The 26,945-nt window shown below is 40.5% G+C and overlaps 1 protein-coding gene and 1 long non-coding RNA gene across 3 annotated transcripts in view; one reads left to right on the top strand and one right to left on the bottom strand.

Annotated features, from left to right (window-relative positions):
* Nucleotides 1-26,945, top strand: part of LCOR (ligand dependent nuclear receptor corepressor) — a 58,171-nt gene that overhangs the window by 15,439 nt on the left and 15,787 nt on the right. Inside the window, exons 2-4 of one of the 2 annotated variants that reach the window (XM_038181016.2) lie at nt 13,150-13,215; nt 13,633-13,712; nt 22,641-22,773. In XM_038181016.2, coding sequence (XP_038036944.1) covers nt 13,150-13,215; nt 13,633-13,712; nt 22,641-22,773 — 279 coding nt within the window. The remainder of the gene's footprint in view (nt 1-13,149; nt 13,216-13,632; nt 13,713-22,640; nt 22,774-26,945) is intronic. The other variant, XM_072039707.1, reaches the window with a different exon arrangement.
* Nucleotides 1,000-15,260, bottom strand: LOC140002743 (uncharacterized). The gene is made up of 3 exons (XR_011810086.1): nt 15,033-15,260; nt 9,021-9,196; nt 1,000-2,073 (listed from the first exon to the last, which is right to left on the bottom strand). It is a non-coding gene; the product is annotated as an uncharacterized lncRNA (long non-coding RNA).

Raw genomic sequence — 26,945 nt, 5'->3', positions numbered from 1 at the left:
GGTGCAGTCAGCTCCCGACGGATGAGTGGATGTCATTACCCTCAGAAAAGTAAATTTAAGGCAGAAGTGAAGGGTTTTTATTCTCTTTGCGAGGAGTTGAACTAGCTGTTTAGGTTTCTTTTCTCAGGGACCACATGAATAAATGGGAACAATACAAGGTTGAGTTGCACCTGTAAAAATGGATTCATTTTGTTAGCTTCCTCCTGTTTCTGCACAAAGCCACGAGCAGGAGAAGTACTGGAAGAACCTGCTGCGTAGGCTTATGCTAACCGTATGTTAACTTTGCTTAAAAAAAAATTAAACCCTACCTCCTGCAGAACTTGATTTGCCATTGAGAAGAGCTTTCTACTTGCTGGGAGTGAAGGGGAATTTTTCAGTCCCTGGCAATTGTGCAAGGAAATGGCTATTGTTACAGACTCAAAGACTGTAGAAAGAACTTTAATTTCCCTGCTCTGTTTGATGCCTCTGCAACTCCGAACTGTTTTTCAATGCAAATACTCAGCTGACTGTCCGCTGTTGCTGTTCCTGGGTTTCTCTCATTTTACTCTTTCTTCCCCTGTCCCCCGTGTTTCCTCTCCATTGCGTGTTTGAAGTTATTTTACATGAGACGTGTATGTTTCAAAACTAACTTTGTTTTCTCTTTAGGTCATTGACATATTTGTCTTCACTAATGTTTGCAACGTCTCCGAACATAGTATCCTCTGTGAATTGACTAACATGCTGTTTACCCTTTCTTCCAGATCCAGTTTCTGATCCTACTTCCACATTTGGGAGTATGCAAGGGACAAACACATCTCTTTGCGTAGCTTGACTGGATATCCCAAGACTAGGATGTTAGTATATTTAAACAATTTTTTGCATTAAAATGTTGCCAGTATCTTAATTGCACATAGATTATTTTTGAAATGTAATTAGCTTTATTGGCATTATGCATATTCAGAAGCCTGCTGGTAGAGAGGGTTTTTCTACAGCCTGACTAGTGCTTATTGATGACTTCAGAATGGGTGCAGGAGTAGGAAAAATTTCAGGGTTGCTTTCTAAACGAGCCAGGGTTATTTAGTGTTAGAGCATTAGCATTCATTCTTGAAAATCTTGGCTCTTTGTCTAATAAGATTAACTGTAGGTTAATCCAAGAACATATAAAATCTTTAGGCTGTGTTCAGGATATTTATGAAAGACTGCTTCAGACTTCTGACTGAATGAATATAAGCCTAGGAGAGATTTTTAAATACTTGAAATAGCCAAATATCTGTAGAAATATTTGCATTAAATGTAAAATATTGTACGCTGATTTATTTATCTTTTAATCCTTGCATCACAGGTTACATTATTCTGGTACTCATAAGGAAGCAGTTGTCTAGAAGAGTAAAACCCTATGCTAAGCTATTTTTGCAGAAATCATAGTGCAGCTTCCTTTAAAATGTGTTTTGTGATTGTGTAGTTACTGCAAAATATACTGCATGCTTGCTGGTATGTAAGCAATTGGCTGGGGGTAATTACCAGTTTGATGATAAAGAAGTCAGAATTAAACCAACGTGCTATCTTAAAAATATGTATTTTTGACTTGATCACCTCTTGGAGTGTCTCATGTATTCACGTATGACTATTTAATCGAATTATTGATTGAAACACTACTATAAGCAACTCTTTAAGTTGTCGGAGTGCATTGGGTGCTGATGGCAGTGTTTGTTGTGCAGCTGTGGATTCCTCAGGTTCCCCTGCAGCCTTTAGTTTTCCCACGTGCTTCCAGTCTTGTCCCCTTTTAAACGAAGGGACCCTTCTCCTCTTCATGTGCATCGAATTCCCACCATTAAAGCTCTTACCAATCATCCTGGCTAGCATTTTAAAATAACTGCTTACAGTTTCTGTGCTTAGGTTTTCACTTCTGTTGCCCGGCTCCGTGTGTGGGTAATGAACTTAGGCAAGGCTGCAGTTGTTTGGCGGAGCTGCTGCTGCTGGCAGATGTTCTCGGAAGACCTTGTGCTTGGGAAGTGCAGTGTTTTGTAATGCTTACTCTGGTGTCTTGTTGTCTTTTAGTGGTTAGTTCCTTTGCTCACCCTTCCGGTGTTATTCCTGTGGTTTTAGAGAAAAGCAAGTTTGTTACGTTTGCTTACAGGCTTTTCAAGGGAATTTGAGCTTCATTGAGTGCTATTGATTATTTAAATCTTACAAAATCTGCTGAAGCTCAACGTGTTCCAGAAGTCTGATTTTTCCTTGAGCATGGGGATGTTTCTGGTATCAAAGAATGCTTTAAAAAAATGTCAGCTCTATCTGAAATAACCTTCAGAGGATGGAAGGCATAAGACTGACAGCAGTGGAGAGTAAGCTGCTTACACAAAATCATTATTCAGGTTTCTTGCACGTTGGCTGTTTGTTGTTCACTCTTAGTGCTGTACTTTGTTCGTTACGTGTGCGTGATGCTCCTCCCTTTAATGAAACTCAAATATGAAGATCTCTGGATGAAGGAAGGACCCAAAGGGAAGATAGCTGCAAAGTGTCAGCCTGCTTTGTAGCTCTGAGCATCTGGTGGTGCTGCTCCAGGCTCAGCCCTTTAGAACCAGATGATTTGCATGTAACCCACAGAAGCACAGTTTGTTTCAAATTCCTTCGTTGTTTATACAGTTGTACTGCTGGCAATTCCTAGCCATGGATTAGGAAATCCATTTATGAGATTCTTTTCTGAAAGGACTGTTGAGAAGTTACAAAAAGAGCTGCTTTGGATATAATACAAGTGGACGGTGACCCTGATCTTAAAAGCTGAAGCTTTTCTAGCAAAGCAGCACTCAAACCTGTGAAGTGCTTCTGTTGTTTCTTCGTATAGAAGTTGTTAGTGGTGTTTCTGTCTCCATTGAATTCAGCAATACAACGTGGTGTGGAATGCCAGGCTTGAGAAGCTTTGTGTGTAGATTACCTGGAAAATTGAATTCAGGTTTTGAACAAAGGATCTGTGGTAGGCAGTTTCTTAGAAGGCTGAATGTTTTCTCTGTCTTCTTTCTTGCCACCAAAGAATCAGTTTTAGATCTGCTGAACATCCTGAACAGGGACCTTATTTTTGAACAGACCTGAGGCAGTGACCGGTCTGCGAAGACCTCTTTATTGACATACCGACTGTAAAACTGGAACAAAGCTCTGTTTGAGATGGCTGACCTGCAGATGTTTGTCTCTGTAACAGTTTGTTGTTCTTGAACAGAAACCCGCGATTTTATTAAACGTATTCAGAGGTTCTGCTGTAATTTGGTGACACTAAGAAACAGTGCACGGAAAGTGCAGGACTGCTGTCTTCTCTCAGTTCAGAACACACACGTTGCTTTCAAGCAACCAGCTTCAAGTAGAAGGAAAAGTAAATTTGTGAGGGGGACGGTATTATGGCTTCAAGCCAAACGCAGTGGATGGTGTTTGACTTCCTGAATTAGACTGATAATATATTGGAGTAAAGGAGAAGGTGAAGACTCAGCAGTGTCAAAAAGCTGCACAGAACTGCTTGGTTTGGGCAGGACTTAAAGATTATAGGAGGAGCTGAAATTACTGTGTATATATAATTTGGTTAAGAGCAATTTAAGCTGTTAAAAAGTCTGTAGACACTAAATTCACTGTAGTTACCAGGAAAAGATGTTTAGACCTACTAGTGATACCCTGCGTTGCTGTCATAGATGATGTTGTCTGTCCTATCCTGCATCAATCCTAATCCCAAGACTTTTTGTTTTGAATATGTCTTTCAGAGTAGATCTTACGATCAGAATGCCTTCCGAGTTCTGATCCAGTACCAACTTCAGATGCCTGCCTCCAATCTCAATAAGGGAAAGACACGCTGAGAGTAAAGTCAGATAGAGGTCTTGATTTCAGCACTGTTGGTGTCTGTGCTGTCCTTAGTCCTGCCACTTGTTCCTGTTGGTATAACTGAACTATGCAGGGAGACTCTTCCTGCACAGAATAATGCACTTGTATGGTTGTTTGTATTGCCAGTGAAAAGGGAAGAGTGTGGATAGAAATGCCTGATGTTAAGCAACATTTCTTATGTCTGATGTTGCTGTGCAGGAAGTAGAAAAGCTCACCATAACCCCAGTTATATAGTTGCACGCAAAGTACTGTAAAGAAACGGGGTCCCTTTCCTGTGAAGCACATCTATAGGCACAGCTTATGGAATTGATGATGTGTAGCTGGAGCTCAAAGGTTAGTAAGATCCAAAGAATTGCTATATGAAATGATGGCAAATGTTACGTGGCATTAGAAGTGGGAGATTTATCAGTCACTTTCTCCTTGAGGAGAATTTCCCCCAAACACCAAAGGTCAGACCGTTTCACAGCTCTTTACTGCAAGTTCCTTGCATCTGTGTGTAGTTATTCTTTTTTTAAAAGAAAGTTCACTGCTCCTAGTCTACACTGAGTAATGCTCCATCACATCTGGCAATTTCAGTTCCCACAATTTATTTCAGCACCAAATTGTTTTGCTGCTATAATCTTGTGTTATAAAGTTGTCAGCAGCTGTGCTTACGCTTCTCTGCATCCAGAGGAAAATCGGGGCCTGCAGTTTCTTTATTACTGTGGCATAACCTGAGGTGTGAATGAAGGACAAGAGCGGGTATTTCTGCTAGCATTTAATTTTTCTGGCATAAAAATAACAATACAGCTGTGTCTTCAGCGCTGTATGCAAGAGTTATTGTGGACTTCCTTTGTACCATTGTGCTTTTGCTATTATTGTCGTGTAAAGCTGGAGTGGGCTGTTAGGCTTAGCAGTGCTCGCCGTGTGTTTGCACCTTGCACTGGGGATGCACGAGTGCATCACTTCAGGTGGATTTTCAACTGTAACCTCTGCGGTGACAATTAGTTGTTGTGCTCTGCTCTGCAGCCAGTAGGAATTCTATGCTCGTGTCTTTCAGAGTTAAGATACTTCCCTATGTGTACAGATCTGTTTTTTTTTTTTTTTTTTTATTTAAGGGGCATAACTTCCATCCTGCTTCCTGTTCTAATTATTCTTCCACGTTGGTGCTAGCTGCCTGGGACACCCGCTGATTTCACCTAGATCATCACTTCTGCCTTTCAGTTGAGACAAAACTGAGCAGTCCATCTGAAAAGGCAACAGATAGTTTTCCAGAATTTCTGGGAAGCCTTCTTAAAATGCCAGGTATACTTCATATTCACCGTAGTCAAGATTGAGCTTTGTTTCTCTGTGACTGAGATCCTTCTCTTCTACTGTAAGCATCTCACTTGGAATCTAGATGTACTTGCTAGTGTAGTGAAACTTAAAAAAACACTTAATAAAGTGGTGATACTCTTGTGATGCACAAGGATTTTGAGGATGTTGTTGGTTAGCTGGAGTCAGAAGGCAAGCTTTTCGTTTGGACTATTATGTAATGGCTTATGCCAGAGGTTTCTCTAACATCAGGTAGGCTCTTACAGGCAGAAGTAAGAGCAAAAAGGCCCTTGGCAGTTCTTACCGTACAGGTCAGCCAAGTATGTGCATGTCTCAGCTCAGAAGCATTCAGGCAACTTTCACAGGTCTGTTGTTTCCTGGACAGCATCAGATTTTTAAATGATGGAAGTGATGCGACTAGATTTAGTTTCCTAAAGAGAATCACACTTTCATTGCGCTTTGCAGACCCTGTATGCATTTGAATATCTCTGCCTTTGTCGTAGAGGTAGAGATGGCAAGGGACTGTATATAATTAGCAGAGAACCAAAAAGAAAGAGTAATGCATCGAGCTACGACAGTAATGAATGCTGATATATAACCGACCTCCTGTGAAAAAGGAGGTGAAACTGAGCCATGCTCCAAGAATTCACCAGATCGTATCTGTGGCTTAGTAGATGCCTTTTCTGCTGGTGTCCTGTGTTTAAGTGGATTCAGCAGCTTGTGCCTCCCCTTTCTGGGCTGTTTTAGCTGAGTTGTTTCAGCTGGTCTGGTTTCACTGGGTGGCTGCACTGGAGATGGAATGATGTGGGGCAGGACCAAGTTGCTGGGAGAAGGGAACCTGCTTAAATAGGGCTGGGATGTGAAATAAAACAAATACCTCAGCCAGTTCAACCTACAACTCCAGCACGCTTTGGCACCACGCTAATTCGTATCTCTTGAGGCTGGGGTGGAAATCACCCATATCCTGTGCTTCCACATACCCAGCTCTTTGGGGACAAAGGGGGATTCTGCACGGTCCAAATGGACTTGGGCCTCTGCTGTCCCTCCTCGTGGCAGCCTGTGCCTGCCTGCACACCTGACTCTGGCTGATCGGTGCCCGTGGAGTGAAGTGGGGCAGCAAAGTGACCCTGCTGGAAATGAAGTCTCTGTCATGGAAGGTATTTTTTGGACAGCTCAATTCCATCTACTGCAAGGCTGTTCTTAGGCACGGGTTGGGGGAGTGTGGTGTATGGGGATAAATGCTGGTGGTTAATGTCACCGTAACTTAACCTGGCAGTGAAGCATTAACAGGTTGTCTCCAACAGGAAGAAAATATCAAGTATTTTTTTCCTGCAATAAATAATTCAATACTTCAGGGTATGAAAAAACTGTCTGGAGTTGGAGAAATATTAGGGTCTCTATACAAACGTCTGTGGTGGTTTTGTGCTATTGGGTGTGCTCATTCTTGGGCTGTTCAGCTCTTTTGATCTGTTGATAAACTTTCTGGCTGGTTGGTAGTTTCTTCTCAGTGAAAGTTAGTCATGTAATAAACCTCCTGCTCTTGAGTTGAATTGTACAACACAAGCCCACCACCCCTGGCCTGATCAGCTAGCCAGATTAGGGATGCGCTATCTGTAGCTCGGAGGCTCTTCCCACCCCTGCAAATCCCCGTGAAGATTACAGCTCAGCCTGCCAGGGCGACTGCTCTGTCTTGAGGTGGTGTTGAGGCAGCCACTGGGAAGTCCTCGGCTTTTGGTGAGCTCTGCTGCAGAGATGTTTGATTGGAGATAAGGTTCCACGCCCTAATGAGATTCTCATCTTGATATCAAATCACCCAAACAAAAACAACCTTTGGCAAGAGTCAGGAGATGGTCCGTGCTGTGCTGTTTGCCTCGCTATGTTCTGTGCTCTGGAAACAGGCCTTATAAGCTATCACTTCTGCTTTGGGGGATTTATTTTTTTTGAGGGATGGTTCTTTTGTTGTAAACAGTGAGATGTAGCAATACTGACAGAGAATGAAGAGATCTGTTCCCATTTCTTGTGCTGAGGAACAGCCTGATAAGTTGCTTGTGTTCTGATGGAAAAACGCTGTAGAAGAGCTAAGTATTACCATATAGGACTTGGTTACACCTGTTCTTGCTTTAAACAGTTCCTATCTCACCGTCCTTCAGTAGGTAGCTGTTCTCCGCGTGCTTGTCTGTATCCTATAGCACCAGGTTATTGCTATTTACGGTCCCTGGACAGCCACTGTGTTTACCAAAGCTGCTGCTGTCTCTGGAGCAGCGATGCTACAATAAGCCCCTGAGCAGTGGAGCTCCATTCACAAGAGCATGAGCTCTTTGGAAAAAGGATGGGCATTTTCAGCACTTGTTCCCCAGGAAGCTGAGGTGAAGTTGTTCTCACCTGTAGTCATCTAACTTGGCACCATTCAAAGATTTCTCATCGTAGGTAGATAAGCTCTTTTGTTTTGCTGCTTGAATAAAAGAATGTTCACAACTTGTATAATTGCATGGATGTCCTGAGACTTGGTTTATATTAATAACTGTCCTGTGACTCTTTTTTTCCTCCCTTGTTGCTTGGTCTTGCCTTTCTATTAAGATGCCTGTGACTGAAACATTCAAGTTTAATAGATTTTTGTCCTAAAAGAGACAGAATTCCCGTGTTACACAGAGGCTGCAGGATTTTTCTGAATTAATTCCTGCTTCAAATCCCATAGCTGTGGATAAATATATCCGATCTTGACCAGAAAATCTAGGCATGAGAAATCCAATAAAAACCTGATGGGACGGCGGTGGCTGTCTCCTGCTCTGTAAGGAGGCTCCTGATTTTGTGGGTGTAAGAGCCGGGGAGAGGATGAGGAGAATGTGCTGGTGGCCAGCCCGAGTTCCCCTAATAACTTCTTGAGAATCAGAGCCCAGCCTGGTCTGGTGGTGCGCTTCTGTTTTCAGTTGTGCCCTTGTCAAACTATCTGGCTGAGTCTGACCAGCTTCCAGTTTTAGCCACTGGCTCAAGGGATGCCTTTGAGAAGCTCTTTTTCCTGTTCCTAGATGTGTTTTCTTTTGTGGCTTTCTCTAGCCTCCCCTGCCAGCCTCCTGAAGCAGTGTTTGGCTTCATTTGCTGCGCTAAGCATCCCGAGCGACCTGGCCCCTCTGCTCTTTGCTGCCCTTCCTGCCTTCGTATCTCCTGCAGCCTTACCCACTGCTTTCCTCCAAGTCTGAAGCCTTCAATGGCCTGGGGCCAGGAGCCAGTACCCACTGGCAGTGGCTTCCCCATTGATGCTAATGTTTCAGGAACTGTCACTTAATCAATTCTAATCTGTTTCGTGCGTATTGGGCTGAATTTTTATTCCCGTTCTTATTTTTTTTGGCTGGTTCTAGTCAAAATACGTGGCACCAGGCCAGAAGTGGTACACTTATCTGAAAATATTGTATTAAACCTGTTATTGCTAATCAAACTTTTCAGTTTCATAACAGTCAAATTAAATATTTTTCTTAAGTCCGTGTTGATTGACACTTTTTCTGCTGTTAATTCCACAGTAGGCAAGTTCTCTGAGCTGTTCCATTGTTTTCGGAAGCCTTTATTGAGTTGAGTACTCATCTGTTCAATGTTTTGATATTTCAGAGGGATAGCTTTTTTCCAGTCCCCCGGGACTTTTGAATATTCCACGACTTCATGGAATTAAACACTACTGAAAATACTTTTTTGAGTAAAAAAATAAGAGTTAAAATAATCTCCATAATATTTTAAGACTATTAATTTAGGAACATTAAATAACTGTCATAGATTTTTTTTGTTAAATAGCGTAGTATGCCATTCTACTGAAAGTTCGTTAACATACTGCCGTATTCTTATAGACTTGTAAAGTTAATATACATATCGAGTGCCTTCTTTTTGGCTTCATCTTTGCTTACCTTAAAACCACGTGCATCACTTTGCCTAGGCCTTTGGAACGCTTCTGGGTTTTGACTTGGTCTCTGCTCTGAATCCAGCGGCTGCTCCAGGGGATTGTTATCTCTTCTTTGTGCTTTCACTGCCACATCGTTATTTTTTATTAACAGATCAGGTTTTTCATGATGCATTGGGTTATCTAGTAAAAAGTTGGTAATAGTTAAGGAATTTCTACAGAAGATATAAGAGGCTGGTGTCTTAACGATTTGACTCAACTTTCAGCTTTTTGTAGTTGCCCTTTTGAAGAGCAAGCTGCTGTATGTTGGTCTGCTTCTTGTAAATAAATGCTGAGGAATTAGTTGCCTTATTTTCCAGTAGGAATTGGACTGGAAGACCTACTACACTTGAATACTAGCCAGGGCAGTGGTTACGTAGACTGAGATCTAGCTTACAAATTGCTAGTCACAGGTTAAAAATGATAATAGCCGGCCTGAAGAGTTGATACAGGTATGTGTTCATTTCCCCCTTCAGGTCCCTGACTGTATGTATTAAACTTTTTCTTTGACTTCTTTAACAATCTATGTAATATCAAATAGTAAAGGCAGATTATAGCCCTTTTCCTTCCTACCCTCAATGATTTGACTTCCAGTAAGTGCTACGTGCCTTACTGCTTTGACTGGCCGTGCATTTAGGGCTGAATTATGTAGGAAGTGTTAAAGAACATGTTTGAGCTGTGCTGTTGCAGGGGGAAAAAACACATTTGTCATGAGTCTTGTGTTTCAAACAGCGTCAATGGCAGTCCAGAAAGGCACCCCCATCTGAAAATCTTGCATTCCTGCTTTTAAAAGTGGGAAATTGTAAAGCTTGAAGTTAAACCATCTTTAGGTGAAGTTTGTTGGTTAACAGGTTAAGCTTATATTTATGGATTTATTTGGCTTCAGAAGGGAGGGTGAAAATGCCAGAAAAGGTGAAAATAAAACGGTTTTGATGCAGGGATAAAAGTAGTGAAATTTGGCCCTGCAGAAAACTGAATGGTCAACTCGTCTTTTTGTTTGAATTTCCGTACTTGTTACTTTTAAGTGTAAAAATGGCACATCCATATTCTGATTGTCAGAGCATGTTTTAGAGAATAATGTTTCTTAAATGCTGCTTTACTTCTGCAGCTAATAATTGTGGAATAGTAAATAACATGTAACAAGCTGTGAATTTAAGAATGTACTCCACCCTTGTTTCAGTACGAAGGATTTTCTTTGTTCTTTCTGTTTTTTGTTTTTTTTTTTTTTTTTGCTTATTCCTCCTTTACTGGAGAGCCTTCTGAGATGAGATTTCTTTAAGCTTTTTGCAGATGTTTTGTTTTAGAAAAATAATTTTTCTTATAAATTTTTTACACTAATGTAAAACAAAAGATGTTTTTCCCTTTTATAGGTCACCAGTAACATTGTAAGTGTTCAGTGTGGCTACTTCAATTGTGAGGAACATATCTAAAAGAGAAGCCTCTAAAATATTGGCATCTCCCTCCCTTTTTCTCTTCCAATTGTGTTGTTCCTGCAACTTTTCCACTAGCCCTGCTCTTCAGCTGCTGCGAACTGTCAGACACTGAGATACAGAAGAAGAAATACAGAAACAGGAATTTAGCAGAGGCAGCCATGTTAATTTCTGTTCCATTTGAAATGCAGGAAAATATCATCTGCCAAAGGGAAAAGGACAATCGGTGGGAAAAGAAATGTTCTTTTCAAGCTTCTAAGAGCAGTGACAATGGAGAGAAAAAATACTATAAAAAGTAGGCAGCTCCTTTTTCAAGATTTTGTTTTCAATGTATTATGCATGATTAAATGTACACAGTACACAGTTGCTCTTTTGGAGTCCTAAATGACTGAATATTACATTGCAGGGCTCATATTGTCTTTACTGCATTGCATTTTGCATTTAGGGGGAGTAGGGCTTGGTTTCGTGGCAGTTCTTACCAGTCTTTAGTATAATTTTTGAATACATTCATACTTCCCTTATTTGCCTTTTTTAATGTCAAGCATTGCACATAAGATGTTCTGCTGTTGCTATGCAACTGCTAAATCCAATATTTAATATTAATAAAAACCGAGTGGCATTAGCATCCCTGAGAACAGTGGGCTAGCAAACTATGATTGTACAATATCCAAGCTGTAAAACTTGGCAGGGACTTCAGTGTGCAATTGCATGCATGGCAAACCGTGGGGCATGAGTCACTGGCAGTTGCTATTTTAAGACTGGTGAGTTTGAGTAAAATTTCTGAGCTCTTTCAATTTTTATTTATTTATATATATATACGCTGTTTTTTGACAAAGAGAGAAAGGATGAGGTTGGTTAGCTGTTTTGCTTGAGAGCTGAATTTCAGGTAGAAAATCTGAGGGGTGGCTCCCCGTAAAAAGGTCAGCGTTATAAACCTATGGGTCAATACCCTGATTCTCCCCATTTTTCTTCTAGGTCAGGTTGATCGGCCCTTTCCCACTGTTCCTGCCACTTCCTGAAGCCTGAATTGGCTTTTTTTGGAGGCAGTGCTTCTTCCCTGCCTGACAAGGTGCTGTGTAACGGGATGTTTTTCCGCTTTCTCCTTTTCCACCTTGTTTACTGATATTTTCCCTGTTTCTATTTACTCCTGGCTGCTGTTTCACCGTCGGCCTTTCACACTTTTTTTGTTCTCCATTCAGTGCTTCCTGAGATTAGATTTTTAGTGTCAGCCTCAGATAGGCATTAGTTCAAGGATGATGTTATTTCTCTGGCAGTGCTTTGGCTGCTGCGGTGATATTGCAGGCTACGAATTCTATAGGGTCCTGCATCTCGTATCCAGTGATGTTAGTGCACCGAAACTCTTGCTGACACCCAGAGGGGTATAATGCTGCTTGTCTTTCCCTTTGAAGACAAGACTGCTGTCTAAAAAAGCAATAACAGCGGTATTAGGTCTGTATATTGGCAGAGTTATTTTACAATTATTGCATGTTTGCAGTGCAATAATTGATTTCCTTCAGAGTATGCAATCACTTAGCTTAAGAAACCCCTGTAAAACCACCTGAAACTGCCCTTTTATCTGTTTCTGATTCACCCAAGCATTTTTCTCTAAATTTCAAGCCATATTTTCATTTGGTAAAAATCCCTTTTTCTTCTACCTCGCAAAGATCCAGGCAAGTAGGAGAAGCTGCCTTGAGCTACATGCAAACTGTTACTAAACCTACAAGGCGAAGGCGAGGTGGGGGAGGAGAAGGAAAAGCAGCGAGTGACAGTTGAGTTTTATCCCAATTGTAATGGGAATGCATTTTTATAAGCAGGTGGACTTTGTCTGTGCCCCTTAAAATAATCTTTGTACTTTCCATTTTCCCTCTTGTTAACCTGGCTTCTCACGGTATCGGGTAGTTAACAGCTCTGTAGGTTTTACTGCCAGCAGGAGTTTAGTGTAATATTGATTTAACGTTTCCAAATAATGGCAGTAATTTTGGTGGAGGTTTTTCCTCGTTTGGGATCAAATAAAATTGGTTAGATTTATTTTTTAAGTGCGGCATAAGTCGTGGCACTGGAGTAAATCAGAGTGTGTATTTTAGATGCAGATCTATGACATGAGCAGGGTAGTGATTAGAATTTGGTTCCTTAGGGGCACGGCATTGCTGAATCCCTTTCCTTTTAATTTTCTCTCTTCAAACCTGTAACTCTTCAGAAAATATTGATTCTAACGTTTGCTGAAATTCAGAACTGTAACTGAATGCCACTCAGAGATGGAAGAATGCATTATTATTATTACTTAGTATTTGTTTTTAATTGCAAAAGCGTACCTTATTTAAGTTTGGAGGCTTAAGCCAGAGATTTTTTTTCATATAGCGCTTCCCTGGTGTTGTGAAGCTCGTTGTAGGACTTAAAACTTGCTGTTTTCTGTTCAAAATGGTTTATTTCAATGTCATGCTGTTCTTTGTTTTTAACCTAGCTAAGTGCAGGAGTCAGTGGACTCTAGGCTGTGCTATGGTTTGCCAGTAGTTCAGTCATCATAATTGACCCATGCATCTTGTAATACTAAGAGAAAACACGTTGAGCTCTCTTCTTGGAACAGATAAATATAGAACTGCTATTGTGAATATTCTTGGAGTGACGTACATAATCTAGAAAGCTAACAATTCTTTTATTTGCTTTTAGGGTTTGAAAGTATTCTAGAAGGCCTGTTTGGACCTGGATTATTAAAAGATCTCAGTTTGTTTAAAGGTATTCAATCTCTATGTTTGTATCTTGTTCTGCATTTCTAATGACAGAAGCAGCCCCAGCTCTGCCTCTAGAAAATGTGTGTTACCGTGGTGATTTGTGCTTTTTTCCCCCTCCCCCAGGCAGTGCTCACAGTTAGTTTCATATTGGCTAAAATTACTAATGAGTGTGCGTTCATCTTTATGTAGCTGGGAGTGTATTTGGCAGTGCTCGGGGAAAAAAAATATTTGTTGTGCGGAGATAAAATGTATACAGTTTGGTAATCTGGGGATTTGGAAATATGGCTGAAACGAAGCCTGCATCCTCAGAATGCAGGCAAGAATGTTGTGAAACAGGTATTTAATTCGGCATTTCTCTTTTGGCTCCAGTTGTGTCGCGGTTTATGAATATGAAGTAATCTGCTATTCCTCTGATTTACAGACTGTGAGCCTGAAGGTGTTTCTGATTGGTCTTTTGATGAAAATTGTCTTTTCTGCTGCCTGAGAAGAGAAAAAGTGAAGGTAACAATGCAGATGTGTGAAGCTAGTAGTTGTAGGGGAGGGACAAAGGGAGGGAGTTTGCTGCTCCTAGTTAACTGAACATAGAAAACCTGCAACCTCCTTCCCCTTTCCCCTCCTATGGAAAAAGGCTTTCTGAATTAAAATAATTCAAGTTAATGAAGAGACTTGCTTCTTGTCTGCAACTTTTCCTTTGTGGTATGTGATGAAGGTGTGGTGGTTTGTTTTTTTTTTTTTGTGTATGTGTAGTAGCTCTTTCTGTATTTTTTTAATTTGTTTTGTGGATTGTTGAATTTTGAGTTCTTTGTAAGTGATCTTATTGTGATCATGCAACTCTTCCCAAGGGAGCCAAGCTGTGGCTTGTATATGTTTACTACAGCCAGACCCTGGGCTTATCTTCAGTATGGAAATACGGTCCCTTCTAACAACCTCGAGTCTTGTTCTGTATCTTGGAATCTCTTTCCCTGTGGGCCATATCCTTTTATTAAAGCGCTCCTGTGTATGTCAGGTTTTCTATTGTGCTTGTTTATAACCACGTCTCACCCTAAATGCGGACAAGTCAGCTTTGCCAACATTTTCACCTCTAGTTTGTTTTCTTAATCAGATTATGGCTGTATATAAAACAAAGGTTACCATGCTGTACATGATTGTTGCTCGGCCCATGTGTTGAAATAATGATTGCTCTATAGCACAAGCAGGAAGGGTCATCTGTCTTAAGAGTGCCAGCAAAAGAAGTTTTCCCTACTACTACTTCCTGCACAGCGTAACAGGCTGTGCAGAGTGGTTCTCTGTAGGCTTACAAAAGAACCACAAGCACCCTTTCCTCTGCAGCAGCTACCATAGCTTTGTTCATGAAGGAAGTACCTCCTTGTTGACACCGGTACTTGCTGTGTTGCCAGTCTGAGCTTATTTTAGTGTCACACTGTTTGTTAAGGCACTGGGAGGAGAGGTAGGAATGCTTGCGTTTAGAACAGGTGTAAGGCGTGATACTTCTTCATTGACACTGACAGCAGGTAAGCTTTATGTATACTTGTGACGCTAGGAGTCCTGTCTTGTTTGACTTGAATCATCTCATAAAAAGGTGAAATTCAGAGTTTAGCACGGTTCTAGCTATCACGTTGAATTTATTAAGAAATAAATATTACGGGCTGGTCAGCCTCGTTGTAGGCTGGGAGAATCTAATGAAGTATGGTGGATCTTTAAAAAGACTTCATCATCCTCATAGGCCCTGTTTATTTATATTTTCAGTGCAATGGGCTAGGCTTTATGCCACTGAGCACTGGAAATGTGTTCTTCATGCTAGAGGTAGTTAAGGTTCCTCACCTGGTTGCAGACTGCTGTTTGGGATCTTTTAAATGGACAAAAGAAAGATGCAGGTGTGGTCCCATCCAGTGTTGCTTCAAGGAGCAGTTTCTGGCATCAGGGTCTAAAGAGATTTTAGGATTGTGTGCTCAGAATGACACGGAATGCAGCAGGGGTGTGCAGCATCGTTAGGCAAAAGCAATAGGTGAAGGGATGGAGGCTGTGAATTTGGGGCTGTCCAGAGACAAACGTGAGTTAACAAAGGTAAATGTTAGTGTCAGTCACCGTGGGCTTGGTAGAATAGTTTTTATAAATAGAACCCAAGCCATTCCTGTTGTTTTACACTTCGGTAGCCAAAAGTGCTTCTTTCAGCTATTTTTCTTACAGCTGATTGATAAACAGAGACAGCAAAGAGAGCTCTGTACACAGGCTTGCTTGCTGCACGGCCAGATAATGACTGGCTGTCTCGAGGATGAAGGAATGGGGGGGAAAAAAGGGTGAGCCAGTCCATTCCCATCAGACTTGTGGCTTCTCTGTTAATCCTGGTGATTCTCCTCACGCTGGGCCCAGAGCTGTCAGAGCTGCTTTGGAGTACATGGGATTTTTCTTTCCTCTCTTCCTGCCCACCCCCAGCCTTTAGATCAGTTCCGTTGTGTTTTTTTTTGGAGTGAGGGAGGGAGGAATATGGCTCCTTTGAGACCTAGTGAGTGCTTCGTGTGTTGGCTATGGGAGATGGCGTGGTGGGAGTGCTTCCTTTCCTGTGTGGGTCTGCTAAATGGCTTCATTGCTGGCCATCACAGATGTCATTAGATGCAATATGAAGTTAAATATGGCTCTCTTATGGGGGTCTTCAAATAGCGTGGGTTTAACATCATCATTTGAAATAAAACCTTCAAGACTTGATTGTTACAAAAAAGTTTGTAACTTGATTTATCTCAGTGATGGACAGTCTTTAGCTGACGGACTGAAATAAATTAGGAATGGTACCAGTTTGGTTTGAAATATCTTCCATTCAACATCTGTAATGATGTTGATGACCTTTAGGTCATCTTTTTAGGGAGTTGCAGGTTCAAGCTTCTAAAACTGTTAAAACCCATCTGTTCCTGTATGTAACGTGGTTGCAGTTGTGTTTTCCATGCCTCAATCTCTATTCTGCATTTTTGTTATTGATGTGCATCCCTTCTCCTTTTTAGGAAGAGAACCAAGTAGGATGGGATGATTGGGTTTCTGCTTGTGTGGTGGTGAGTTACAGAATTAAAAGGCACATCACTGATGTTGCAGCTGGGAGCAACGCAGACACTGAACTTGTAACACTGCATAGCTGTGGCTGGTGTTTTCCAAGGAGCACACCTCTACCTGTACTCCCTCTTAGATTAGTGACATAATTAGCTTACTAGTGGTGTTAGTGCTAGGTCAGAGGTTGGACTAGGTGATCTTGGAGGTCTCTTCCAACCTAGATGATTCTGTACCCAATTCTCACCTTTGAGTGGTATGTAGGTACTCAGTCTAACAAATTCAAAAATAATCTTTGGTGTTTTATTGGGATTTCATTTGCTCAGAATGGCCTGTAACTTAGGAGACTGGTAGCTGTGTTTAAAGGGAACTAAGTCCTGGACTCCAGGATGAGAGTTGGAGGCCCTGGCTGGCTTATTGGCAGAGCTGCTTAAGGAAGAAAACTGCCCTTACTCTCCCACCCCTTTCAGCAATGTTAATTCTTGCTTTTACAAGCAATCAGATTCAATTACATGTGTTCTTCAAAGGATGGGGAGCCATCTGCTGAAGTATTCTGAAGAGATTAATTTATTTGTAGCAGTAGATCTACTTGCAAATGCATGGATTTTTTTTTTGCCAGTCAAAATACAAGATGGTTTTTGATAGAGGAATGGACTTAAGCGTGTCCGTTTGAGAAGGAATGTAAAATACATGCTGAGTCAGGAGCTAAAATCTCCCAGACACATTTTTGCCCATATCCAAAGGGTTGTATGCAGATACGTAAAGCTTTTAGAAACTGGATTTTTTTTCTTCCATTATAGAAAACAAAACACAACAGCACGATAGCTTGAGTTGTGTGATCCGAGAGAGCAGCTAGCTAGCTCAGGAGCTGCCAGCAGGCCCTCAGCACGTGTCTGTGTGCAGGGGTGCTCATGGGCACTGAGCGACAAAGTACAAAGTTAGCAGCTCCAGCGGCGTGCTCGCAGTGAAAGGAAACAGATCGCATTCGGTGGGGCCAAACCCAGTGAACTCTCAGTTGGCTAATCTGCAAATGTGGTAATTCCCAGCTCCCTCTGGGCTTCATCCTTCTCGGGGAAGATTTAAGACGTGTGGTTGGTTTTATTTGTCTTGTCCCTTTTCCTTCTAAAAGGCTGTGGTACAGATAAGATCTATCAATTCAGCTGGATTGAACTTTAACTATATTTGACTTCCTAATTATGGTTCTTAATTTTTCAGTGTGGCTTGTTAAGAAAACTGACAGAGCTGTGACTGCAGAAGAAATCTGTGGCTCCATCTAGAATGGTTGTGTCAAAGGCAGTAGCCTTGCCTGCCACGTGCTAGTATGCAAAGCTCAAGCCTACTTCCAGATATTTTTGTAAAAAGATGCAGATAGATAAGGTCAGAGAAAAGCAGCAGTAATAAGAGGAAATTGGGAAATGAATCTTTAAAGAAGGCTTAATTTGAGTATATTCCTTTGGAGAAAAAAATGCAGCTGTCTAAAGCTACGTAAAGGAATTTGTACTTTTTGTTTAAATAAAAAAATAAAAGGGGAGGGGAACGACTCTAATCTCATTAGTTGGTGAGAGCAGAACAAGAAGGATAATACTCTAAGCACATTAACTATTTTATAGATATATTTAAGCTATAAAAACAGCAAGAGAGAAAATGACTTCTGGAACGTGTTCTGGAGCCTCCCGTTGCTGATGGCAGAAGGGTGAGCCTGGTGTTTGAAGCACCATAAAATACCCCAGCTCTGCTGTAAGGGCCTCTGACAGCTCTCCTGATTGTGAAGATGTGTGGTGGTGTACAGCACGTGAAGGAGTCGTATCAGAGGAACTCTGAATCCTCAAACAATTTGGGTATTTTTGAAAGCTTAGAAGTAATTGCCTTAAACATCTAAAGCTAATATTATGCTATTATTTGATTATGATTAGTCATAATAACAGCCTCTGAATGCGGTGTCCTTTCGCTGTGGAGCAACGTAGCCACTTTCCATGCAGCTCAGTTCTCATTGTCTGGGTAATCTGGAAAGAAGCTACTGCTGTCATTTAAAGCATTAACTCATAGGATAATTGATGACGGCAAAAGAATTGTCTGAAAATCAGTTGAAGTTGCAGACCTGTTACGATTTCTGGTTGCTTTAGAAGGTCTTAGACTGTGTATGGAAATCTTAGGTGTGCTGCAAGATGCTGTAAAACGTTTTTAGTGGATTTCATCACTTTAAAAGAGAAAATCATGCATTGATAGTGGCAATTTTTTTATTGGATGACTTTAAATAATTAGATATAGAGGCTAAAACCCGAAGAGGCTGTTGGTGATAATCTCCGGCTGGGTTTGCTTTGCTTGTGTGTAAATGTGAATGTAAGCATATTGTATTTCAGCTGAATGTGATTTTTCTTACTATAGATAATAAATGATATTCAATATCCATGGATCAGTTAAATTAAATTTGCTTGGAGTTTGATAAATCTGACAAATCAGTCATCTTGGTTAATGAGGAACTCAGTACTCAATACTGGCTCTTACTATAAAAGCTCGCATCCTCAGTAAGTGAGGGTTGTCTTAAAAGTAATTAAACCATCTGAATTTTTAGGTGATGCCAAGCTGAGAACGGTTGCAGGTGCTTCAAATGGCGTGCACAAAATTGAAAATGATCTTGATAAATTTGAGAAACGGGACAGACTGAAACCTGTTTTTGTCAAGTCACCAGTTACAGATGTCTGAAACGTGATAGCGCTGTAACAGCAGCCAACTGTTTGGGGGGATCTATCAAGAGAGGCATTTGTCTTAATACCTGGAGAGGAAATTCTTCTCTTGCCTGAGTGCTAGTGAAGCCTCAGCTGGACATCGTGTTTTGAGAGAGGTGGAAAGGAAACGAGTAGTGTGGAAGCACAAGCAATCGGAATGACTAGGTTGTGTTTCTGTTGTTTATTTGGTGTGGGGTTTTTGCTTGTCTGTTTTTGTTTTAAGACAGGCTGAGGTTTATTCCTGAACGTAGAAGGAAGGCATTGTGTCCCAGGTGTACTTAAAACTCATCTACAGAAAATAATATTCCACTGTGCACTGGCTAAGAGTTAAAAAGACTGTACAAGGAAGTGTTGCAGAAGGCAATCTAGGGATGCTGAAATGTTCCTGATCCTGCCTTGGGAGGGCTGGGAGCCCATGCTGTGTCCTCGGGACCCTGTGTTGGCCTGACAGCCGCAGGTGGTCTGTGGGAAGCCTCTTTGTGTTTTCTGCAGGAAGATAGGTAGGGATGATCTCATATTCTGTCTTCACACCAGCAATTTAGAGTTTGCATTTGCTGTATCTATGCTACCTGCAAGGAGGGTAGTGCTGACAGGACTGGGATGTCCAGGATTAGGTGGTCTCTCAGCAATATTAATTGCTGCTACCTGCATGGGGGTACTGAAAACTTTGATATGATTCTGGATTAGAGTGAGAGGATAAGACTGAAGATAGCAGATAGAAATGTTTGTTGGGGAAAATGATGGAAAATCAAAACAAACAAACAAAAAAAGACTTTTGGAAGTAGACTTTGAATAATAATCACAAATAATTAGTGTCAAAGCTTGTGAATTTTCGCTGAGGAGCTAACCAGCTGCAAAAATTGCTGGAATAACTTTGACACAAGTGATAAGAAAACCTAAAAGTGCAGTAAACAGGAATCTTTCTCATAAATTTTGTCTTATGTGGTCAATACTGATCTGAAGATGCCAGAGAGCAGCTGAAGATTCTTTTTTTTTCCCCTGTGCATAGGGTTAAATCTGACTCTGTATAACTATTTCTTTACATTCTGTTGTCTTGGACAATAATAAAAATTCATACAATGAAAGATGCATGGTCCTTAGTATGAGAGGTAAGAACTCGGCAGTGTGCTCCCTTGCTACTCCCCTGTTCTCCTGGATGCACATCAAATGATCCTTTACTCAGCCATTCACCAGAGTAAGCTGCTTGCAGGTGTGTTTTTTTTCTCCTGGCTATCTCTATTTTCATCATTCCTTCTCTATGTAAAAAATGTCCAGTTTTGGTTAGTCTAGGTCAATTAAATTGTGCTCTTCATGTGTTACCTGTACATGAATAACACGAGTACACTTGTTCATGGTGAGGCGTGCTGCTGCCAAACTGTTTCCATAGAGTTTCTACTGAGGCTGGTGTGATCCTTGCTGTGTAACGTCTTAATTGCAAAAAGTACTAGGAAAATGTGAGATGCCTTGTGTTGGATGAGGATTACTTTTGTTTTAGGCTTCTTCCAGAGTTATAGTCTGCCAAAGGGCAGAGTATCACATCAAGCTGATATTGCCTTAATATTGCCTTTTTTTTCTAATTCTCTTGTTTGTCCTTTGAATTGAAAGAGCTTTTTTTTGCAATGGCTTGTGGTACCCTAGCCAGAGGGTGCTAATTAACTGTAATGGATCTTATCTATCCAAATCTGTGCCATCAGATTGCAGAGATTCCCTTTAAAGTAAAACAAAAGTAAAAAAGTTTGGTTTAAATGCTTAGATATTGCAGTGATTGTGCTAAAGCTTCTGCAGCATCTAGATTAGGTCTGCTGTTAGTTAATTTGCACAAATGTCTCCTTTTTACGCAAACTGAGTTAGGTTTGCAATTATCCTCATCATGGCTGAAGGGGGATGGCAGGACAGATTCCGGGCTCAACATTGTTGGACGTGGAAACACAGCTTGGAAAAACAAAGCAAGCGTGTTCTATAATGTCTCGCCTAAAGAATAACTTAGAAAAAATATTGGGTTGACTTTCCACCTCTATTTTCATTGTGACATCCTGTACTGATGCTTCATGTCTCTGAAGTATGAGAAAAGTGTAACTGCATGTTCAACGTGTTCATAAAGTGCCTGTGAAGGGCAGGAGCACCAGGTACAGGTGTACCTGGCACAGGAGTGAAGCTGTCTCTGTAGTTAACCACCCAGTTCAAGTTCAGTCTCCTAAAGAGTCAAAAGCACTAGTCTTTCCTACGGGAACCGGTAGGTTTAAGAGCAAGCCTGGATTCGGTGGTATAAAAACCAGCATCAGGCACTTGGGGAGCTTGAGTTCTGCAGAACGGTGCCTTCGTGGCGGGCGTGCTTTGCTAACCTCTGTCATTGCATGCTCCTCGCCTTTGGATTTAGCACAAACTACTGCCTGGTAGAGTATCTCCCCCTTATTTTTGAGGGAGAAGTTTTGGAAGCTGTTACGCTACAAATCTCACAGCGTGTGCCCATGTTGCCAGGCCAGAGTCCACGCTGGTTCATATTATTACCCTTTGCACGTCGTTCATGTGACTGCTGCGTTCGTTAATTTACTGTAGGCTGATTATGTAACCTCGTTTCATTAAACCTATTCAAAGTTGAGGCGTTACAAAATTAAGAATGACTTCTTTTTTGTCTTCCTTTCATTTATTGTGAACTGTAAGTGAATTGCCAGTTTTCGCCTTCCCTCCTAGCCCCACGAGAACAGGAATCAGAAATCAATTCGAACGTTAGAGGCCAAAAAGCCAGTTACAGCCGAGGTATTATGGTAACTGATACTATGTAAAGGTTAACAAAACAAAACACTCCCTAAACCCAAAGAGTGGTTGTGTATGCATTCCTGCAGTAGGTAAATACAGGTAACTTCAATATTGCTTAAAATGAAAGTGGGAGGAAAGGGCCCCGAAAGGGATTATTCTCCTGAGCGGGAATAAGGCATTGAAGAGAAAGAAACGAGGAAGGAGGATGGGTGGGGAAATCCAGGCATTCAGGATTTTTGTAACCATTGTCTTCCAGTTTCTTGAGTTGTATTTAAAAAAAAAAAAAAAAAAAAAGGTAATTTATTTTGGCATCTCACAGGATTTAATGATCCTAGTTAAAAGACCCGTTTTGAAATATTCGAAATAACTCAGTTGCTTCCGCTTGTTTGAAAGAATGAACTTTAATTCATTGCGGATGTTGTAAGCAGTGAATTTCTGTTGATTTCACTTAAAAGTAGTCACTGCTGAGTCTCTTCACAAAGAACCTGTTTGTTACCAATGCTTGGTCATTTCTTGCTCAATTGGGATGAAAGCTGTGTAAATTAAGGTGATTTTTTTCTGTATTTTGCCCTCGATGTTTCCTTTTCTACGGAAGCAAAAGTAATAGCTGAAGAACAAATGTTAGCTATGTGATTTGCAGCCAGATGTGGTAAAATATCTAAATCTTCTTTATGCTGGGCTGTTATGTCCTATAATGGTATCAAATCTTTCAGTCTTCTGCTGCATTTATGGCAGGAAACCAAGGCAAAGCAGGATGTTCTGGCGTAGTCAAAATTCAAGTCTCAATTTAAATAGATTCACCTCTGTGCTGAGTGTCTGACAAAGCCTTGAATTTAGTAAAATAGTTAATGCCTAAGGAACTTTCTTTGTTTTGGAGTCAGGAAGATCTTACAAATATTAAATATCTTTGCAGGAGCACTTAGTCAGTCTGGATGAGCCAGCCTCGGAAGCTGGACAAGAAGCTCTGCTTAGACAAGAGCAAGCAAAAATCATTCGTTTTGAAAGGCAAGCGGAAGAGTTCCTCAATGCAGTCTTTTACAGAAAAGGTTGGTTTTGATGGGGGGATTGGAAATGATATCTCTTGCCTTTTTGCTTGTCTTTTTGTATGTGATTTGGGTACCAAGTCAGATGTTCAAGTTGTCATTGCATGTTCAGTATTTGTCAGTTATCTTCTTTATGTGTATTTACCATGAGTGCAAATGGATTCTTAAATAATGTAGCAGTACAACAGTGTGGTCTTGGGAAAGAGGAAGAGAGCATAATACATTTAACCCTAAAGTAAAACTCAACACAAGAACACTAGTGTTCTTACAATTTTGGAGGAATTACTTGATTCTTACCCAGCAGAACTCCTCTGAAGCCAACGTTTAGGTGACTGGGCTATCTGGAAGAAGGGGGAGTGGTGATGGTAGGTGGGATTTTCTTGTTTTTATTAAATTTTTTAATTTTAGGGATCTGTATTAACGCAGGGTGTTTTTTTAGGAGGTCAGCAGTCTTCTCACTGTGGTCTGTGGCAATTTCCACCCCCCACCCCAGCAATCCACAATACAAAATATAGTAGGAATTGTGCAGAAGGGTGTAAATGGAAAATTCAAAAAGTGATCAGCAAAAGAACTGGAAAATCAGTACTATAAAATATACTGAGATCAATAATAGTAGCTCAGTGTTGGAAAACTGTAAATCTGTTCTGGAGAGTTACATCAGTTAAACTACACTCTTAAGAAGGCACAAAACTCATTTCACTGTTTTCTGCCAACCTGAGAAACAGGAATCTGGAGGTTGCATCCAAGTGCATCCTGAGTGAAAGTGCATTGTACTTATCAGTCTAACCCATGTGTGAGAAAATCTGCCAAATCAGTAATTCCAACCTGTCTGCTGGGGGACAATGAAGGCTTCAGTTTAACAAATTAGAAATTGCTGTAGCCAGTCTTCAGCCCAGCCTCACAGTGACCAAAATATTTAAAGGTGTTTAAAGCAGATAACAGTATTTTAGCCTTTCTTTTATGGCTCAAATGAATAAATAAAAACTGTGTAGTATGATGAATTGCGTGGAATACACAAGCATGTAGGATGGTAGGAGGGATAGTTATTGCATTACTACTGATAGCTCAGATAATGCTTTTATTCCAAGTCTGTCTTTTCAGTGGCTTTTTTCTTTTAAGGTTAATGTTTCCTTTTGCTTTTGAATTTATCCCATCTCACTTTAAATCCAGAACAGTTTAAAAAAAATAATAATATGTATATATATATATACACTTTTTTTTTCCCCTTCAGTTTTCTGGTGGTGATGGTGGTTGTGAGGAAATGCCTTTTCGGCACTCCCAAATGTTTTGTTAAATATCTCATCCCTTTAATGTTGAGCTTAAAGTTTTGTGTGACCTGTGTGCGTTTCATGCGAACGGCATACTTTCCTATTGGAAGGAAAATAATGTCATGCTTTCTCTGTGGTCAGATACACGGAATGAGGATATTGAAATCGCTTCAGATGACTAAGAATCTCTGACATTTTTTTTAAATATACTCTTGTTTTCTTTTCTCTGGCGGAGCTGTTCTTGGTGCAGGAGCAATAAGGGAGGGGAAGGAGCCTGGCAGGAAGTCAGTTCCGAATCCTTAATGCATCACTGTCCAGCTTGGCTGTATTTAGATTGCTTAAAAGGTTATTTTAACTCATGCCATTGCCATAAGATCCCCAGGCAGTGTCATACCAAAGAGGACACAAAGAATGGTAGAGTTCTGATGCTCCTGCGTTGCTCAGAGGTACTCAGCTCTCCTGGCTTCAGGCCAGAATTTATTTATTTTCTTTCCATCCTCACTGCCAGTAACATCTGAGTCTGGTATTTTTGTAGCCCCCGTGGACTGGGGGACATGCAGATGTTCTGTGAATGGATGCATGCCTATTACATGTCAAGGACACGAACTCATGTGCTTAACACACATAGACAACGAGCAGTATCAGCAAACTTTCTGAACAGGCTTACTGTCCATTAATCTTATCTACTTGCTCTGCTTTGTGCCCATGGCACTCCGACTCACTAATGCTTCTATCAAATATTCATAATTGCAGTGAAAGCAGAGTGGTAGTATCTAGCTGTTTGATCAGACCTTTACATTGGGGCAGGATAGGACCTTCTCCTGATGGTTTAATGAAATCATACCTTTTTCAGTTGGTGCTTCCCTTTTAAGATTTCAGTATAGATAAAACACACAAAGGCTATTGAGGCTTTAAAGCTCAGATGCGCTACTTTAGTAGACAACTTAGAGTAGGTAAATGTTGCCTGTATTTATCTCTATACCTTAGTTATTTATTTTTTTTTTCAAAGAAACTAGATACTTGGAATCAAAATAAACATTCTGTTGATTTCCAGTAACACTGCAGAGGCACCAGCAAATATTTTGCACTCGCTTTTGAACAGCTTTAATTCTTGACATTTAAAATTCAGACTCTCTATTGAGCAAGAAGCCTTTAATGTCTAGGTAACTACCCTTCTGCTTCAAAAATTAGTGTCCTGAATTATTGAATTTATTTTGAGCAGCACTAGAAAGCCCTAGTAGTTGGTCTGTGCTGTTTCTTTGAAGTTGCAGATTAGAAAGATGCATGGCTGTAGGCATGCACAATATTTTCTCCCTGAATTTGGAAATAACTTTAGCTGTAAGCACTATTGAATTGTACAGGTGAATGTGGGGGCACTGTAAAGGCATGATTCTTTGGAAAATGTAAGTTACGCAGAGCGTTCATGCTGCAACATGTAGACATTAAAAGCACATGCCAAATAGTTGGCATCGGTGTGATCAGAACAGTGGTTTGTGCCCTTCTAGGCTTTCTTAGAGCCTTTCACATGTCCTTCAGCAGGACGTGTTGAGAGCTTAGAAAACGGAAGAAATGTCACACTTGCTGGACAAAGTTTCTGTGCTTCTTCCCTGTTACAGCTCGCCCTTATGGATCACTTGGGAAGAAGGTGAGAATATAAACACCTAAATTTAAGCTTGGCTTGTCTCTTGATGATTTATTAGAACTTTTGGTGTGTCATGTGCTTAGCAACAATAAAAACAAATATCCTATAAGCTTCACAATAAAATGATTAACTATTTGCATACACAGCCAAGAAATTTACAGCTACTGTACCCTCTAAGATACCATTCCTATAAGATAAGATTATGCATCGTAACTGTCTAAGATCTTAGATTTAGAAAGCTGACCCTAACAGGAAGGAATTCAGGCTTGATAGGTGTTCAAAGCTCAGTATGATTTTTTTTCACCAAGAAACAGAGTAGCTGCTTGCTGTGGCTCCCTGCTTTGTGAGCAGCTCCACACTCAAACCTTGGTGTCAGCCGGCTTTTATAGATAACTTGGAAGCTGGTTGTTGGATTGATGCATTTTTGTCAAAAATGGTGGCAAAAGACAAATTAACACTAATATCCAACAGGTGATTTAGTAAATGTTTCTAATAGCTCAATCTTGATAAATTGCCTTTCAACCTGGGCAATCTTTTTCAAAAAATAAAAACAAAACAACACACTTTTCTGTTGTTCCTTTTTGAGTGTGGATTTTAGATTTACTTGGTCATCTTCTGCACAATTTTCTCTGAATGCTTTTCCAGAAGTAGAAAATCAAACCTTTTGAGCCATTTCTGGAACCTAAAAAAAAAAAAATAAAATAATAATCAACAGGAAAAAAACACCCTGATTTGGCCAGAATAAAACATCAATGCTTGGGAGGAAGTTGTAAGACACAATCTGTGATGTAGGAGCTGTGGATTTACTTTGACATCATGAATTGCTACTGCTCTAAAATAGTAATTCACTTGAATATGTTTGTGTTGCCCATATTTCCAGATAGTTTTGCATTTAGATGCTCTTTCATGAAAATAAAAAAGGGCAGGGGTAGACTTCTACCTGTTCCATTTCTCATTCCATACCAGTATTTTTAGCAAGTCTTCTAGAAATAGAATTAGTTTTAATTTGATACCTCTTGCTTTTTGTGTATGGGGAAAATTCTTTGAATAATACCTGATGCATTTTAGTGTAGCAGTAGATAGGATGAGATGGAAGACACATGATCTTCATGTGAATTATTTTGAAGAATCAGAAATATAGGGCTTTATTTCCCAGTAATTCCATAGGGGACCGCTGCAACTCTGTTCTTCCCCCTTTCCTCTTCTGTAGTTGCAGGTAAGTTATTCAATTCTTCCACTGAATAACCTGTTCAATGTTTTTGCAA

This window comes from Anas platyrhynchos, chromosome 6, assembly GCF_047663525.1.
Source record: "Anas platyrhynchos isolate ZD024472 breed Pekin duck chromosome 6, IASCAAS_PekinDuck_T2T, whole genome shotgun sequence".
Classification (NCBI taxonomy): Eukaryota; Metazoa; Chordata; class Aves; order Anseriformes; family Anatidae; genus Anas; species Anas platyrhynchos.
Note: the sequence above shows the minus strand (reverse complement) of the source record. Positions and strands in the feature narration are given on the sequence as shown.